At 35.8% G+C, this 19236-nt stretch overlaps 1 protein-coding gene across 1 annotated transcript; it reads right to left on the minus strand.

Annotated features, from left to right (window-relative positions):
* Positions 1–311: 311 nt before the first annotated feature.
* LOC108489243 (prolyl 4-hydroxylase 1) lies at positions 312–18777 on the minus strand. The gene is made up of 12 exons (XM_017793630.2): positions 18436–18777; positions 17959–18006; positions 16691–16756; positions 16477–16529; positions 15720–15785; positions 9963–10037; positions 9087–9161; positions 2993–3063; positions 2849–2900; positions 2638–2727; positions 1220–1312; positions 312–753 (listed from the first exon to the last, which is right to left on the minus strand). The coding sequence occupies exons 1-12, from the start codon at positions 18497–18499 to the stop codon at positions 646–648; spliced, it is 861 nt and encodes a 286-aa protein (XP_017649119.1). The 5' UTR covers positions 18500–18777; the 3' UTR covers positions 312–645.
* Positions 18778–19236: the final 459 nt, after the last annotated feature.

Here is a 19236-nt window from a genome sequence, read left to right on the forward strand (position 1 = left end):
TCACCATGTGCACCATGGCTCGGTAACTTGACAAAGGGGTAAACTGGAAGTGCTTGGGGAGTATGGATCCATTCAAATCCCAACCAAAAGCACCACCACTACACAGCACTTAGTTCAAATGGGAGAGGTACGAGAATACTAGCATTGATATGTTCATAATACTTGTACCAAGGTGACAAGGTCCCTTGCATGGTTACTACACACATCACTGGAAGTAAAGATATCGAAGGATTAAAAGACAGCAAACTCCTCCTGAAAAATGTTAGAAATGACCCATTCCAAATCACCATCAAGTATGAGCAAGGGAACTATTGTTTCCGAAAACAACATAATAGAAACTTTTGTTCTTGGGTTGGGGATGGCAAAGAGGGGTAATTATGAAGAGCATCAAAGTAAACTCCTAAAACAGGTCCAAAAATTTAATAATGCAACTATACCCAAGTGTTCATTTCTCAAGCTGTAGCCTATTCTTTATATGGTATTTTGATCGTCCATGGGTCACCAAACTCAATTTCTGGTATCTAGGCAAATACTAACTTCCTACTTTAAGAGTAAATTATTACTCATTCCCTAAAGCATTAGATGTGAATTTCTAGACATAGTAAAACAGTAGCCCCCTATCTGTGTGTATATATATATGTAACATCAGAAAGTAGGTTTTTGCCTCATCCATTTTGTTGCAGACCATTTTTCTCCTGATAAAACTTCACATCCTCCATGTATGCTATTTGGATCTGACTGTCCATCTAGTCCCTAACAGAAGCAAGCAATAGAAACAACAAAGTTAACAAAATCAGTGAAATCCTTCTAAATTAATCTAAATCTGGGTAGTATATAAGAAAATATACCTTTAGCATATCCAATAGATATCAGTCAAGGCAACAAAACAAAGTCAAACTTAATGATCGTATCATATCGTTCATGATATCGGAGTCTCCATGATGAACAAAAATCATTACACTTAATGCAACTAAAATCAGAAATATTCGTAAACACTATTTTCAAACCAATCTCAACATGACCAAGTTTATAACCCTTGAGATATGTCAAAGAAAAACTCACAAGAAATTAAACAGAAAAATGAGAAACCTCAAGAGATGTACTGTAAATTACTAATAGAGAAAGAAAAGTTTTAACGAATGAACAAAGAAAAGTTCATGCATACAAAGGCATGCAAACAGGCATTTTTGAATTTACGAAGAAGAGCAAGGAAACGTACCATGCTCCAGAAGAGCACTGCATCTCCTTTGATCGGTTTTACAGACATCCCCTTCACAGTCTTCCCACCACAGCTACAATCGCCCGTACCAGCCTGAGATTTTAAATCACATGTTTAACAAACCAATACCATGAAAGATATAACATTGAAGGTATTGTCAAAGAAAAGTTGACAAATAAAAACAGTCAACAAATTTTAAACAAGAAGATTCAACGCAACATCATACTAAATATTGAGTGACTGGCAATTATGAACAATGACAAAACAAAATTGTTATGCAAGGCAAAGGCAAAGTATTTTGACTTATACAAGGGGCAAATATCTTGAAGAAAATTCAAATAGACTTGAAGTAGCTAGAGACAATAAAGACATGAAAGACTAAATATACCTCTCATTTGGCCAAATAAATAATAATAATATACCTCTCATAGGATTAATATCTAAATATTAGAAGTTGAGGAATTAAATACGAGCTGCCACAAGAAAATCAACAAAGACATGAAAGACTAAATAATATACCTCTCATTTGGCCAAATAAATAATAATAATATACCTCTCATAGGATTAATATCTAAATATTAGAAGTTGAGGAATTAAATACGAGCTGCCACAAGAAAATCAACAAAGAGGTCGGCCAAATTTCTTACTTGTCTCCATTATTTTTAAAACAATCCACTAGCTAAATCATATCGAAACCTGATAAGCCTGGAAAGCAGGTTGTCCAGTTGCAGTGTAGAATAAGATCATTTCAAACACAAATATTTCTTACTATTCATTATTCTAGACCCTACTTCCTCATTTTACTTGTCCAACCGTTTTCAAGAAAGAGCTAATTCTTATACTTCTCCTCTAGTATTTATTCACAGTTATGACTGCAAAAATCTTTTCATATAATAGATTATAGTTGGAAGTAAACCAACATTGTGGGGAGAGAAGGAAAGAAATGAAGAATGCTAGTGGGTTTGAATCTGGTCTTGTCCATTGGACTATTATATCTCCATAATTCCCCAACTCCACTGCCTTCCTCAGGAAACATTGAAATCTGTTTTTATGTCATTGCCTTCAAGTAACTGACTTCCTCACTTCCAAAAAACATTTTTCCATCATACTCTAATTATAACCCTAATTTTCATCCATTGAACCTAATCAACTTTCATTGTTACTTTAAAACCAGTTTCCAGTGCTTACCCTTGACACCCATTAACAGATTTCAGCAAACTTCTGTGCTTACTCTTTCTAGAGCAAAAGCATCTATAAATTGCCTATGCATGTCGAGCAAAGTACCAAAGGCATATTGACAGTTATTTCTCAAAATACCTATGAAAAGACAAATAAGTTGAATGTCTCTTTACATGCAATAGAAGCACCAGTTACCTAATATGATTAATCACGCAGGTCACTTAAAGAAAAGGAATTACCATGGGGAAATATGTTTCTCCCCCTTCAACATCATCACTTAGATACATAAGCATAGTTGCTATTCTTTGACCACCGCGCTTCAAGTTAAACTGAAAAAATAATAATAATCGTAAAGAAATGGCTCGGGATTTCTCCATATCATAAGAACAGATATATCTGACACAACCAATAAATCCACCATGAAAATTATGGGAAAGGCAGATAACTTACAGTATCAGAAAAATAATCATGATGGGGCTTGTAAAACTGATCCTTTTCATACCTGTGCTGCATTAAATGTTAGCCTTGATAAAGAACATATCAGTTCTCTTTCTTTTGAGCAATATTTTACAGATATTGAAGTCAGAGACCCACCTTAAAACTTGGATAAGCTCTCCATTTTCAGCTGGTATTTGAGAAAATACAGAAATCCGCTTTTCAATTGCCTTTCAGTTCAAAGGAAAAAGAAATCGAGGGAAAACACTCAGTTACAATCTATTAGATAATTGCAGAAGATAGATGCAAACACTTCAATTGCTAGAATGGAAACATGCATGCAGAAGAAAATTCATCCAGAGCTGCTTTAAACTTATGGTAAAAAAAACATCATAAGCTGATCAAAGCTATTTCTCATATTTATATATATATATTTCCAAGTTGGCATTCACTTTCTATTTGCCATCTAGAGGGGAGAATATGTTTCTGAATTCCAAGAGTTGCAGCCAGTATATCAAGTGCCAATGTTTGCAAAACCATACTGTTAAGTGTAAGTCCTCAGAGAAATAGATAAACTCGTAAACAGCTGCTTAGTAGTTATCAACAGAAGAAAGAGGAAAGAAAGATATATCTTAAACACATACCACGGAAACAAGGGCATAGTTCCTTCAGGTAAATGAGAACAAGAGCTTTGCAAACTTTTTTGAAGAGCTTCTGTGAGTGGGAAGTTTTAGAAACTCTCTCTTAGCCCATGAAAGAATTTCAGAGCTTACTAACAAGGAAATCATATAAGCCATGGGAGGTTTAGGGAACAATGAAATCAAATAACCAGGGGTTCGTCTTTCTACTTGTTGCCAATCTGGCGGGAGCAGAGTTTGACTCATTTTTGTGATCATTCCATGCCATGTATCAAAAGTTAGTCTCTCCCCGATGGTCTCCATCCACAGGTGAGATTAGTTGTAATGCCATTTTTGGCACTTCATTAAATATGCAATTCTGGCAACACCTACCATCGATGTTCCCATAAAACAAGCTATAATATATGGTAGTCTTGTAACTATATGTCAATTTGTACTGATGCTTGTGATTGTTTTTCCTTGGATACTAATAGATGCATTGTTGAGAATCTTTTGATTTTTTGATAGCATTAATTAGTATCTTTAGAGACTACAACTAATTTTTAGAGATTCTAATTAAGAGATATTCTTTCCTTAAGTTGATTCAATTTTCATGTATATATAGTTGTACATATTTTAGGAAATACATACATTGATAGAGTTTTTCCTGAATATATTAGATTATTCATCTCTAATTTCATCATGGTATCAGTTTTTTATCCTATTTTTGGGATTTTTTATTTCTGATTTTAAATTTTTTTCCAAAAACCCAAGAAACTCAAATTTGGTACTTTCCACCCTAGCCCTATTTTTTTATCTCACCGCCCCTACCATTGGAGTCGACATCCACTCGCCGACGAAACCCCAAACTCCGGTGACCAGCAAACCCACAAGTGGGCGCCACGTGCCGTCGCAAGTTTTTGCAACTCCATTTCACGCGCCATGCGTGGACTCCACCTACTGCCGCCGTGTTTTTTCCGACGCCTTCGCTGTGCTCTCTGCTTTCTTCCGATTATTCTTCTCTAAGTGGTGATGTGTTGTGGCTAAGTTTTTTTTTTGTGTGGGATTTTTTTTGGTTTTTTTTTTTTGTTCTAATTGTGCAAGCAGATTTTTTTGGGGTTTAGTTGTTTTTTCCAGCATTATGTCTACAGACGAGAAGCATGTGATTACAACCGATAATCCCTCGTTGCAAATTAGCCCTATGAAGCTTGATGGTCATAATTACTTTACTTTTTCAAGGTCCTGCTTGTTGTTTATCAAGGCCCATGGCTTGCAGGGATATATCACCAGTAAATCGTCGAAACCTGAGCTCACTGATCCAACCTTTAGTCAGTAGGATTCAACGAACTCTCTTGTTATGGCATGGCTTATCAACTTGATGCAACCCCATATTTCCAAAATTTATTTGCTGCTTGATACTGCGGAAAAGATTTGGAATGTTGTTGCTCTCACATACTCTTGTGTTGGGAATGATGCGCAAACTTTTGAAATTCGTAATAAGGTCCATGGTACAAAATAGGGGGAGCTAACGATTTCTCAATATTTTGCCGAATTATGTGGGTTGTGGCAGGAACTTGATTATTATCAATATTTTCAAGCGAATTGTGCCAAGGATGCCGAAAAATTTCAGAAGATGGTGGAAAAGAAACGTGTTTTTGATTTCTTGGTTGGGTTAAATACCAAATATGATCAAATTCATGGTCAAGTTCTTGGCAAGACTCCATTCCCTTCTCTCTATATGGCATACTCCTATGCACAACAGGAGAAGAGTCGTCGTGTTGTTATGCTCAATAATCCACCTTTAGAAAAAGCTGGCCTCATTGCTAACCAGGATGGTAAGTCTGCCAAGGATCACTTGACGTATGACTACTGTAGAAAGCCTCGGCACACTAAAAATTCGTGCTAAAAGTTGCATGGTCGCCCCACTCGAGGTCGTGGTGGAAAACGAGGGGGTAATTCTCGGCCTCAGGCAAATTTTTCGAACTCTGTAACAACAGAGGATAAGTCCACTTCTGATGGAAGTTTTACCTCAAATGAGATTCAACATCTTCGACACATCTTGTCTCAATTGGACTCTACCTTGATTGCCAAGTCTAATCATGCAAACTCAGGTATTGTTTTAAATGCTACATCTACTTCTTGGATTATTGATTCCGATGTGAACAAACATATGACAAGGTCAAACAAAAGCTTATTTAACTATACTACTTGTCCATCTAAAGATAGTGCGCGACTAGCCGATGGCTCCCTTACCTCCATCTCTGGAACAGTTTCTGTTGTTTGTACTCCTAATATCACTTTATCCTCTGTCCTTCATGTCCCAAAATTCCCAGTTAACATTTTATCTATTAGTACTATCACTAAAGCCTTGAATTGTAAGCTTGAATTCTTTCCCGATCACTGTGTTTTTTAGGACCTCCAGACAGGGAAGACAATTGGCAGTATTAGATTGTGTGATGGCTTATATATTCTGGATCGATTGTCCAAAATGTCTCAAGCATTATTTGGAAACAATAAATTTGTCAGCCGGGAGATTATTTAGTGGCATAGGTCGTTAGAACATCCATCATTTACTGTTCTTTCCAAGATGTTTCCTAACTCAAAAACTCAGGCTAGACTCTTTAGTTTGTGATGCCTGTGAGTTTGCTAAGCATATAAGAAACAATTATCCTTTGCGTAATAATAGAAGTACTGTTCCTTTTGAGATTATTCATTCGGATGTTTGGGGCCTTACTTGCTTTACATTTTTATCTAGTAATCGTTGGTTTGTTATTTTTATTAACTATTGCACTCGAATGACATGAGTATTTTTATTAAAAAGTCCAAAAGTGATGTTTTCTCGTGTTTTTGTTCTTTTCATAAATTGATAACTACTCAATTTGATGCTAAGGTTAAGATTTTGTGAACTGATAATGGAACCGAGTATAACTTTAAGGATTATTTAGAATCGTATGGAATTTTGCATTAGACTAGTTGTCCAGGTACAAGTGCTCAGAATGATGTCGAAAAAAAAAATCGGCATCTTTTGGAAGTGACTAGATCACTTATGTTCACTATGAATCTCTCAAAGCCTTATTAGAGGGATGCGATTTTGGTTGCGGCTTATCTTATTAATCGAATGCCTCTTCAGGTCCTTGATTTGAAAAGTCCCATAGAAACCTTACAGGACAAGACGGATTACCTAGTTTCATCGGTCTTTGGTTGTGTTTGCTTCGTTCATCTTCGACATGGAAACAAACTAGATCCTCGAGCAGTCAAATGTGTTTTCATTGGATACTCTCCCACACAGAAGGGTTACAAATATTATCATCTGCCATCTAGAAAGTATTATGTAAGTATGGATGTAACATTTTGCGAGGATGAACCCTACTTTTCTTCATCACACCAATCTCTTCAAGGGGAGGTTATGGAAAATGAAAGGATGACACCTTGTTCTATTACTCTTTCGCGGGAAAATTTAGTTCCCATAGAGACTCTGGTTCAAAAGAAAACTAGTGGACGGTTGTAGGATAGGCCTGATTTAAGGACATAAATTAAAAAAGGCAAGAAGGAAGATGTCATTATACAATCTACTTTATGCCCTGACTCTTCATTGCCAGGTGAGTCTTCTTTACCTCCATTTGCTACTGATTTGGAATTACCAATAGCCCAACGAAAAGATGTTAGAACTTGCACTTTACATACTATCCCTAACTTTGTCTCTTATGATTCCTTATCCACATCCTATAGAGCTTTTGCTTTGTCTTTGTTCTCTATGTCTGTTCCACAGGATTGAAGAAAAGCTATCACTGATTCAAGATGGAAAAAGGCTATGATTGAAGAAATGAGAGCTTTAGCAAAAATGAGACGTGGGAACTGGTTAATCCTCCTAAAGGGCAGAAAATGGTTGGCTACAAATAGGTGTTTACTATCAAGTATAAGGCTGATGATTCAATTGAAAGATTCAAAACCAGATTAGTAGCACAAGGATTCACTCAAACATATGGAGTGTATTATCAAGAAATATTTGCTCCAATTGCTAAATTGAACACAATTAGTATCCTTTTATCGTGCGCAGCAAATCTCGACTAAGACTTACAACAATTTGATGTAAAGAATACCTACCTGGAAGAAGAAATGTATATGGAAGTTCCTCCAAGATTCGAGGATAAAAATACTCAAGGGAAGGTATGTAAACTGAAAAAGGCCCTATATGGACTAAACCAATTCCTAGAGCCTCATTTGATAGATTTAGTAAGGCCATGGTGTCATTTGGCCACCAACAAAGTAATGTTGATCATACCCTCTTTATAGAACATCACAAAGGTATAATTACTCTCCTTATAGTTTATGTTGATAACATAATTATGATAGGAGATGACAAGGAAGAAATGACTCGGCTTAAGAAACAATTGGCTTAAGAATTTGAAATCAAAGACTTGGGAAAGTTACAATATTTCCTCGGAATAGAAATGGCCAGATCGAAAGAGGAAACTTTTATTTCACAAAGAAAGTATGTCTTAGATTTTCTGACAGAGACTAGCATGTTAGGTTGCAAACCAGACGAATCATCTATTGAGAGGAATCACAAGTTACAAGCAAGGATCGATGAAACGGTGGATAAAGGGAGATATCAAAGACTCGTCGGACGTTTGATTTATCTAGCCCATACTCGACCTGATATAGTCTATGCGGTTAGTTTGGTAAGCCATTTTATGCATGATCCTCGCGAAGCTCACATGCTGGCATTATTGCAAATTTTATGCTATTTGAAGTCTGCACCGGACAAAGGTATTCTCTTCAAAAAAAAAAAAGTCATCTCAAGATAGAAGTATTTACAGATGCAGATTGGGCTAGCTCTCTTGATGACAAGGTCTACAGCGGGTTATTGTACTCTTGTGAGAGAAAACTTAGTCACTTGGAGAAGCAAGAAACAAACTGCTGTGGCTCGATCAAGTGCAGAGGTTGAATATAGGGTCATGACTCAAGGTGTTTGTGAGCTTTTATGGCTACAAAAAGTATTGGAAGAGCTAAAGTTGTTGAACAAAAATGGATCAACCTTGTACTGTAACAACAAGGCGGCCATTAGCATAGCTCAAAATCCAGTATAGCATAATAGAACCAAGCACATCGAAATAGATCATCATTTTTTCAAGGAAAAAGTAGCCAATGGTGCTTTAAGTCTATCTTATCTAGCATCTGAAAAACAATTGGAGAATGTTTTTACTAAAAGGCTCAATTGTAAGACTTATCATAATCCTTTTTGCAAGTTAGGCATGCAAGACATCTATGCACCAACTTGAGGGGGAGTGTTGAGAATCTTTTGATTATTTGATAGCATTAATTACTATCTTTAGAGATTACAACTGATTTTTAGAGATTCTAATTAAGAGATTATTTCCTCAAATTGATTCAATTTTCATGTCTAATAGTTGTACATATTTTTAAGAAATACATACTTTGAGAGAGTTTTTTCCTCAATACATTAGAGTATTCATCTCTAATTTCATCATGCATTATGCATCAGCAAAATCTAGAAGGATTAAAACATTTAGGATGGATCAAAATCATTCTCTTGGCTCCCTAGATTACCCTCATCTAAGAATGGACTGATGATATATAAATTTATGTTGGAGGGAAGTAACTTGAAAACTAACCTGTATCATTGGATACTTTTTCTCTGTTGGACTCAAGAACATACCAGAGCTTGTCCTGACATTACTCTTAATTCCCTGAAAAACAACAGCTGCAATAAGATCAATTCTTCCTATGAAAAATATGGTCTTAAAACTATAAGTAATTGGCCAAAGGTAGGAAATATATATTTTTATAAAACTTACAAATATAACTGCCTTCATAGAGCATCATTATTCAAAGCATTAAAAACTTAAAAAATAGCAACACAAGTGGAAGAGTCCTTTTTGAAGTTTGGCTTGCAGGAATATGTAAGAATATATATTTTTTAATGTACACTAGAATGCATGATGCAGCTAAAGAAGGTAAGTTAATCCACCCAACTGCCAGACTCTAAACTCAAAATATTTAAGAGTTCTTCATGCTTAAGTATCCTTTCTAATGAATAATGAGAAAGAGGGCCCTTCATCTTAGTGAACCCTTAAAGTAATGGCAAAGTTTGATTGGTCAGTAGAAGCACCTATGTAGTAGTGCTGGTATGCTTCTTAATAATGTTTTCAAGTCAAACCCACTTCAAAATATGTGAAATAAGGGCTGGTATGCTTGAATGTTTTCATAGAGTCTTAAAGGATCATATGCTCCTAATAAAGAAATCTCGAATTCAGAACAAGACAATATCCACTCACTAACTTCCAGCGAACTTTAAAAAGTGGATATTTTACGCATCACACATTACCCAAAAAACAAAAAAAAAAAACTACATGCAGACATAAGCATATTTAGATATATGACCTCAATAAAATATGAAACCTGATGTATCATCAAGAAATTAACATGCCCAAAAACTTTTTACACCATTAGCAAGTAATTCAAGGAAAAAAAATAGTTTTCAGATGTACCTTCCCAGTTTTTACATCTACCACAGTGGAAACTTGAAGTCGAGGGCGGGCAATGGCTCTAAGGTAGTCACATTCCTGCAGAGAACAAAATAGTAGGTTTAACACTCTTTCGTTGAATTACTCATAAATATAGTATTTCCAAACCACTCAACTTAGCGCAATTTGATTGTGTTATGCGCCTTGGCGTAAGATCTAGTCACAGATCTAGACGAGAAAGTATCATTGCTTCGACCTATGGTTATTCAAAGGCAGATTCGTCTTTGACTAAACCCCCTACCCAAACTAACGTTTGTGATAAAAAATAAACTCGCCTTTTATTTCATATTGGCAGCCTTTTTATAGGCTGTTAATTACAAAGGAAAATCCTAATCTAATTCCTAATTTAAAGTCCTAATAGAATTCCTAATTTAAAGTTTATAAGGAAATAAAAAACCTAGTAAAACTAAAACTCCTAAAGAAATTAAATAAATGTAGAATTCTAATTCCTATTCCTCCGTTGATATTGTTTTCCAATGAAAACATCTATATCATTACTCCCCTCTCGAGTTGAGCTTGTCCTCAAGCTCAAATTCGAGATAAGTTGCTCGAAAATTATCAATTGGTTCCCAAGTGGCATCTTCTTGAGGACATCCTGCTCATTGCACTAATAGTTCCCGCCGACCCCGATTAAGCCTGGTATTAATAATAGCTTGTGGAGGAGGCGAGGCCTTGCCATCATATACTAAGGGCAAGTCTCCTACCGCATCTGGTTGAGGTCCCTTGTATTCTTTGAACAAAGAAACATGAAATACATCATGTATTCTGCTGCCTATAGGTAATTCAAGCTGATAGGCCACTGATCCTATTTTGTTCAAGACTTTAAAAGGACCAAAATATTTTGACAATAACTTGTGATGCTTCTGTTTAGTTATCGTCAATTGTCGATACTATTGAAGTCGTAACCAAACCCAATCCCCGACTTTAAAATTCAACTCTCTGTGCCCCAAATCATAAGTGGCTTTCATTCGTTGCTGAGCTTGCAAGAGTCTATCCCGAGCATTGTGTAAAAGTGCATCCCTATCTTGTAGAGCCTTATCCACAGCTTCAATCCTTGTAGAACCAAATTTGAATAGCAAAGAAGTCGAGGTGAATCCTCACCGTATACTAATTGGAAGGAGTGGCCTTTAGAGGCGTGTGATATGAGGTGTTGTAGCAATACTCACCCATGGAACCCAATCGACCCAATCGTCGTGGGCGATCACTAGAGAGGCATCGTGGGTACATTTCTATTGTTCGGTTAACTACCTCTCAATCGACCATCGATTGGGGATAGTATCTTTGAGGAAAAGCGAGCTTAGAACCACTTTGACGAAATAATTCCTTCCAAAACAGTGAGGAAAACTTTATCACGATGCGAAACTATGGATTCCAAAGAAGCCATGAAGTCGAATACCTCTGTAAAGAAGACGGTAGCAACAGATATAGCATAAATGGATGGGACAAAGGTAAAAATGAGCGTGCTTGACGATCATCACAACCACCATAAGTCTTGATTTCCTTTTACTTTGGGTAGACCCTCCACGAAATCCATAGAAATATCAGCCCAAACATGTTGTGGTATTGGAAGAGGTTGAAGTAAACTGCTGGCTGTAAATTTTGCCATTTGTATGCGTTGGCATACTAAACAATGTTGCACAAATTCTGAGGTTACAAGCTTCATTCCTTTCCAAAAAAAATCTTGGCGAAGACGATGCAATGTTTTCAATTCCCCTTCATGTGCCATAGCATGTATAGAGGAGATAAGAGTGGGAATAATTGGTGAGGTAGGTAAAAGGTACAACCTCCCTTTGAAGAAAATCAACCCATCTTGTGCAACCCAATCGGGCCCCAACTCTCCTTGTAAAATTCTTTGCTGGAGTTGTGATAATTCTGGGGAAGCTTCTATTTCTCGTCTGATGGCTTTAAGAATTTCAACTTGAGGGAATGAAACAGTCATGAGGTGTGGTAAGTCTTCGTCTTTTCTAGATAAAGCATCTGCAGCCCTGTTCAACTTCCCTGCTTTATATTCCACTCAAAAATCAAACCCCATTAGCTTGCTGATCCAATGTTGTTGTGGGGATGTCGTAAGTCGTTGGTCTAACAAATACTTAAGATTGAAGTGATCAGTACGGATGAGGAAATGCCTTCCCCAAAGATAGGGTCGCCAATGAGTCACTGCCTTTGCCAAACCAATTAATTCACGTTCGTAGGCAGCCAAATTAAGGTGTCGATCTGCAATCTTGCAACTGAAAAAGGCAATGGGTGTCCTTTTGTCGTAGTACGACTCAAACCCATTGTCCAAGCATCACATTCAACCACAAATTCCTCCGCAATGTTGGGTAATTGCAAAACTGGGGCTGCTGAAAGAGAAGTTTTTAATTGGATGAAAGCAACATCAGCTTCCTTAGTCCAGTTGAAGGCATTTTTCTTTAGAAGAGATGTTAAGGGTGCAGCCACTTGTCCATAATTCTTGATGAATTTTCTGTAATATCCTGCCAACCCAAGAAAGCCTCGTAGAGCCTTGGTAGTTTTAGGAGTTAGTCAATCGGTGACATCTTTAATTTTAGTGTGATCAACCTCGACCCCTTCACCATGGATGACATGACCGAGGTAGGTTACCTGAGACTCTCCAAAGAAACACTTGGATTTCTTTAAGAACAACATATTATCTCGCAAGAGTTCAAAAACTAATCTTACATGATGCATATGTTCAGTCCATGTTTTGCTATAAATTAATATCAAAGAAGACTAAAACAAACTTACGCAAGTAAGGGCGAAAAATGTCATTCATCAAACTCTGAAATGTGGAAGGGGCATTGGTAAGCCCGAATGGCATGACAAGAAACTCAAAGTGTCCATGGTGGGTTCGGAAGGCTGTCTTTTCCACATCAGTAGTTGCCATTCTAATTTGAAAATATCCCGATCGTAAATCCAATTTTGTAAAATATTTTGTCCCATGAAGTTCGTCCAACAATTCATCTACGACAGGAATCGGATATTTGTCTTTAACAGTGCAAGCATTAAGCTCTCGATAATCGATGCAAAAATGCCATGACCCGTCATGCTTCTTTACTAATAGTACTGGAGAAGAGAATGGTGATCTACTGGGTCGAATGATTCCTTGTTGTAACATTTGGTCATACTACTTCTCAATCTCATCCTTTTAAAAATGTGGATATCGATAAGGCCTGACTACAATTGGTCCCGTTCCTGGTTTGAGAGTTATACGATAGTTACATTTGCGGTTAGGAGGTAACCCAGACGGTTCTTGGAATAAATGCGCAAATTCTACCAATAGCTTATCTAATACTATATTAGTTAAATCCTGTCCCTGTATCAAGCTGAGTCGTGGAACGTCCTCCGGGTCTTGCCTTGCCAGTATCTTTTTCTTGTTTACTGCAAACTGCATAATTAAGGAGCTGAAATCCCATAAAATTGGACCAAGGGTACACAACCATTTAACCCCCAAAATCATATCAAACCCATCTAATGGTATTGTATAAAAATCAGCTTGAAAGTTGTCATTGGCCACAACGAACTGTACTGATTTACAAATGCCAATGTTAGGAACCCGTTCTCCGTTTGCCACACATAATTGCAACCCCCTTTTCTTTTGTATTTTCAGTCCCAATCTTGGCACTAGACCTTCGCGTAGAAAGTTATGTGTACTGCCTGAATCAACGAGAACTAACACTGTTTTTCCTGACACCTTTGCTGGTAGTTGCATAGTAGATGAATTGCAAGTTCCTCTAATGGCATGTAAGGAAATTTCAAGATCATCTACCTCATCATCTTGCTCATCTTCAATATCTGGTACTTCTATCCAAAATAGCCTTTTACATTTGTGCCCCATGGAGTAAGACTCGTCACAATTATAACACAATCCCTTAGCCCTTCTCTCTGCCATCTCTGCTCGTGTCAATCTTTTGATAAATGGTGCGGAAGAACCTATTTTGCTGTTATTCCCCATTAGTTTCGTTGTTTGTCCTCCTCCCTTTGCAAAGCTCTTAGTTGTTGGAATAATAGAATTGTTGCCGGTGTTTTGGGAAGTCGACCGGTTTAGATTGGTTTGAGATAACATCTTGGAAGAGACTTTTGTTTCCGCTCCAAAGCTCGAGCCATATTCATTGCAACTCCAAGGTTTCCCAGTTGTTGCATCTCGATATCAATTCTAAGTTCCTCTATTAATCCAGCAGTAAAAAGGTTTACTTGTTGTCGAGGTTTAAGATCAGTAGTCCTAGCCAGTAGTGATTGAAATTGACGTTGATATTCTTCTACCGTCCCAGGTTGTCTCAAGTTTGCAAGTTCCCCCAAGGGGTTATTACTCATAAGTGGCCCAAACCTGACATGACAACACTCTCTAAAGCGCTCCCAATCCAGATTTGCCTCCTCTTCCTCGATTTGATCAAACCACAATTGTGCTTCTCCTAAGAGATGGAATGAAGCTAAGCCAACTTTGTCTTCTTCGTTGGTCCGCTGATTGCCAAAAAAATTTTCGCATCTTTTTAACCATCCTAAAGGATCACCAACACCATCATAAGTGGGAAATTCCATCTTGGAGTATCTTGGCACCATGCCCCCACCGTATTGTGAATCAATTTCTTTTCTTGCCTCCACCTTGCCTTGTTCTTCATTATTTTTTCTAAATTCTCTTCGTTGTCTTTTGGACCGAAAGAGATAAAATCGCCATCTGCTCCTCTAATGCTTGTTGCCTTGTAGCCATTTGTTCCATAAATGCCTCCACTTGGTCACAAAGTTTTTTCGTCACCCATGACACTGGCTCGATACCAAGTTGTTATGCGCCTTGGCGTAAGATCTAGTCACAGGTCTAGACGAGAAAGTATCCTTGCTTCGACCTATGGTTACTCTAAGGCAGATTCGTCTTTGACTGAACCCCCTTCCCAAACTAACGTTTGTGATAAAAAATAAACTCCCCTTTTATTTCATATTGGCAGCCTTTTTATAGGTTGTTAATTACAAAGGAAAATCCTAATCTAATTCCTAATTTAAAGTCCTAATAGAATTCCTAATTTAAAGTTTATAAGGAAATAAAAAACCTAGTAAAACTAAAACTCCTAAAGAAATTAAATAAATATAGAATTCTAATTCTTATTCCTCCGTTGATATTGTTTTCCAATGAAAACATCTATATCAGATTGTTTTAGAATATTTAGTGCTCAATGAAAAAGGACACTTCATTCTCATTAAGCGGGTGATGGATGAAATGGGAAAGCACAGATATTCAAAAGGAGCTATTTACAGGGATCAGTCTTCTACCCTCCTGCCTTGGGAACAGACAACGATTGGCTTTCCTTACAAAATTTCTTTTACAGCCTCTAAATACATTTCCACTTAGCACTCAATCATTATAAGTATATTCTTTTCTCTTTCTTGCCACAACTAAATATATCTAACAATTCAAGACTCAAAACATCAACTTTTACTTTTGGCATTTTGTAGAGAGACATAACTCTGATTGGGGAATATTTAGCTGCATTTTTCTTACCATTGTGCGATGCAATCAACCATCCACTAAAGAATCCTAGGTTTGCAGCTAATGAATTTTTTCTCCTTCTTCATTTATTCATTTGTCCACAATTTCATATAAATATAAATCTTAAAGCTGCCAATATGCCCTAATCACATAGCAGTTAGCTGTTGTTCTATATCAGCTAGTCATTGCATGAATCAAACTGACAATGTGTACAATCAATTCTCAATCATGGATCACATACATACCTCATTGCTGAGGAAATTATGAAGTACAATTATTCGAGGTGACCAGCTTATTATTTCAGGTTTGACCTACATCATCAGAACAAAAAGTAAGTCAAACATTTTTGTTTTTCATAAAAAAATTTGAAAGATGTAAGAAGAATTAACTTCTAGATCAGTTTCATACAAGTAGAAAACCTTAAAGTAAATCCAAAATCCAAATAGAGAGCAAAAGTAATTCATTTCCATCTAAGGTTAAGTCCATACTCTGCCAGGCTCTAATATGCATAGAAAGGCTCCCACCTTCCTTTCTAACTTTGTATCAAAGTTTGCTCAATTTACTCCAAGTTGAATTATGAAAGAGCCACTCAACCCACGCTATTATATAAACAGTGAGACTTCCCAACCTCTTTTCCTCCATCAATCGCATTCAAGTTCAGGTATAGTAATTCCAATATAATTTGCGAGCAAATAAAACTCCACTTATAAGATAGGCAATAAGAATGTGTGATTGTTCTTGTCTGTATAAAGCCGTGCAAGTCTAAGTATGAATTATTCTGCAAATGGCTTAGAATATTTTAAAACAACACAAGGCAGAGTCCAATGTACTAGTTATAAATGGAAATCTTTTAATATAAGCTTTCTCTATTCTTTTTGTTCTCTTTCTCCATCAAAATTTTAAAACTTAATTGATTTCATCAAAAAATTAAGGTTCATACTTATCCCTAAGATTTAAAAATGAAGGGTTAAAAGGATAGGCAATAAAGTACTAAAAACATACAAATCCAAGACGCAAAATTTCTGCTTCTTTGTCACCGTGCCAGTGACTCATACCTGACCAAAACAAAAATGTAAAGAGACAAAATAAATCAATGAACTTACAGAAAAAAAAATATACAACTTGGCTAAGATCAAAGATTCTTTAACTGAAGTTCAATTAGTTAAACAAATTTCGATTACTTTATTGTTTGTGAACCGAAAAGAACAATACTAACCTCTTGGCAACTTAAGATATCCATCACTCTGACGTCTATGTAATTTTGTAGTTGGAAAGTCATCACCTATTAAACATGTCCGATAAATTTAAAATATGTCTATATCATCAATGAAATTTTTCCAATGGTTATTCTAAGTAGCTATAAATAGATACTTCAATAATGAGTGAATAAAACAAAATATTTAAATAAAATCAAAGCTCCACAAAAAAGGGAGCAACGGCATTTTACAAGGATGAGTTCTCGAAATTCCCAAAAGATGCTTTTCTAATCATATCTTTTAAATTCAAATCATTCATTGGATAGGCCTGGTCAATACTAACATTTAATTATAGCAACCTGCAGTGGTCAAGCTCAAATGCAAAATCTATCAATACCATGCAAAAGCAAATCTTAGAAATGTAAATTAAGCCTACAAAGAAGTAAACCCGATTTTAGATGAGATTCTGAAATTTTCAGTGCTAAAGTTAAGGAAATAACTTAAATCCCACAAGTTATGGGTTTAGACTTGAAAACTAAGACAAAGGATGAAGTCAATAGATTATGAAACAACCAAAAATTCTATTGAAGACTGATTGAAATGTTGTTATAAAAGTTATTTATACAATTAAACATAACCAACAATTTGCCAAACACTAAAATGCTAATTTATTGTAAAGCCTAATGGCTAAGTTTAGCCCATTAAAAGTTCAAAAATCTATCTGAAACATTGTACTGAAATAATAGTAGGAGGGATGCAAAACAATATCAAATAAAATTACGGTCTAAGGAAACATCAGAAAATGTTTTTGTCCTAAGAACAAAAAACTTACAACAGCTCTATAATTCTTGATCAGAGATACTTGGATATGGTAAAATCATAACTTCCCCCCTTTATTATGGTATTTCTTAAGATGATCCATAAACAGAAGCAAAAGGTCCCATATTTAAACAATTAAAGCCCCAATGTGGCTCGCTTAAAGATAATTTTTGGAAATTTTTACCAAAAAAAAAAAAAACTAGGACATTGTAATGGCTGGTTACTGGTTAGTAAAACTCAGACTGTTGAAGAGTCTTGTTCTACTCATTAAACCTATGAGGAAAAATATGAAATCTAAAAATAGTTATGTTGGATAGTTCATACATATGAAGAAAACATAACAAAGAAACTTCACTTTTATAAAAATCAGATTCTTGCACAATAACATAGAGGGGAAGCAAGTAATTAGAGAAACCAACATACAGAAAACTATATACTACCAAAAGATATTGAAAGATGAAAAGTATACCGTATGAATCTTCTAACCCGCGTATGAATGCTAGCTGAAACAAAGCCCCTGCATTTCCCAATATCATTAACACTTAAAATAACGATGAATCTATGCCTCAAAACAATTGAAAAATTCAATCCATGCTCATAAAAATTCACAAGCAGCTAAATTTGGAACAAATAGGATTAAATTATTAGAACCAAATCGCTAAAAATTGAAAACCAGCCAAGAAAAACAAAACCCCATTTCTAATCTCAACCAATTACATCTCTGTCGGATCAACTAAATCTCCCTTTTGGAATGCATATTTCAAGGAAGAAAAGAAACCATTAAAAAAAGTGGGAAATCAACCAAAACATTAATTACACATAAAAGAACAAGAGCTAACCACCACCGTGTTTTGAAGTCGAAGGTTTTGCGAGTACAATTAAAACTTAAAAAAAAGATAGTTGAAAAAAAAAGATTTTTTTTTTCGAATCAAAGGGAAAGACATACCGATTATCATTCCAACAGTGACAAATGTTAACAATCCGAAAACAATTTTCATAGGAGGGGCCATGGCGTACGGAAGTTGGTGTCCCAAGAAGAACGTTGGAAGCAAAAGTAAAAGCAAATTGAGAAAAAAGAAGACCAACAATCTGGTTTCCACGCCCCTTGTATTTTCCTTCCCCGTTGTCTGTGTGATCTTCTTCTGTTTAAACTACTTTATTTATTTATATTTGCTTGGATCTACGGTCATCTTGCTTGTTTGTTTGTTGTTCATATGTTAAAAAAAAAAAAAAGGCAATGACTGTTAAACTTGTTGACTCCTTGTCTTCACTATTGAGTATCGCATTGACTAACAGTATAAAATTGGAAAAAGGTAAACTATAACCGGACCGTGAACTTCCTTTCTGTCGCTTCATTAAAAAAATTATAATTTTTACCGCAAAACTTTTCATTTAAATTATTAAATTATTTTAAAAAATTTATTTAAATTATTGGACTATTAATTTTTTTTAAATTTCTCCAGCGAGACTCAAATAATTATTGATACGGTGGATAAGTACCCATCAACAAGTAAAATAACATATTTTATATCTAAATCGATCTGATAGTCAATATCAGAGATAAGAGAAAAACTATTTAATTTTTTGTTTACAGGTTTGTAATGTCCAAAATTATTTCATAAAAAAAAAAAGAATTGTAGAACTTTTGATTTATGCAGGTAGTGTGAACAGAGAAAAAACTATCCCATACACTGATACGCATGGGTCGTGTAACTTACTGACTTAGGTCATGATCGTGTCATAAGCC

Source organism: Gossypium arboreum, chromosome 10, assembly GCF_025698485.1.
Source record: "Gossypium arboreum isolate Shixiya-1 chromosome 10, ASM2569848v2, whole genome shotgun sequence".
Lineage (NCBI taxonomy): Eukaryota > Viridiplantae > Streptophyta > Magnoliopsida > Malvales > Malvaceae > Gossypium > Gossypium arboreum.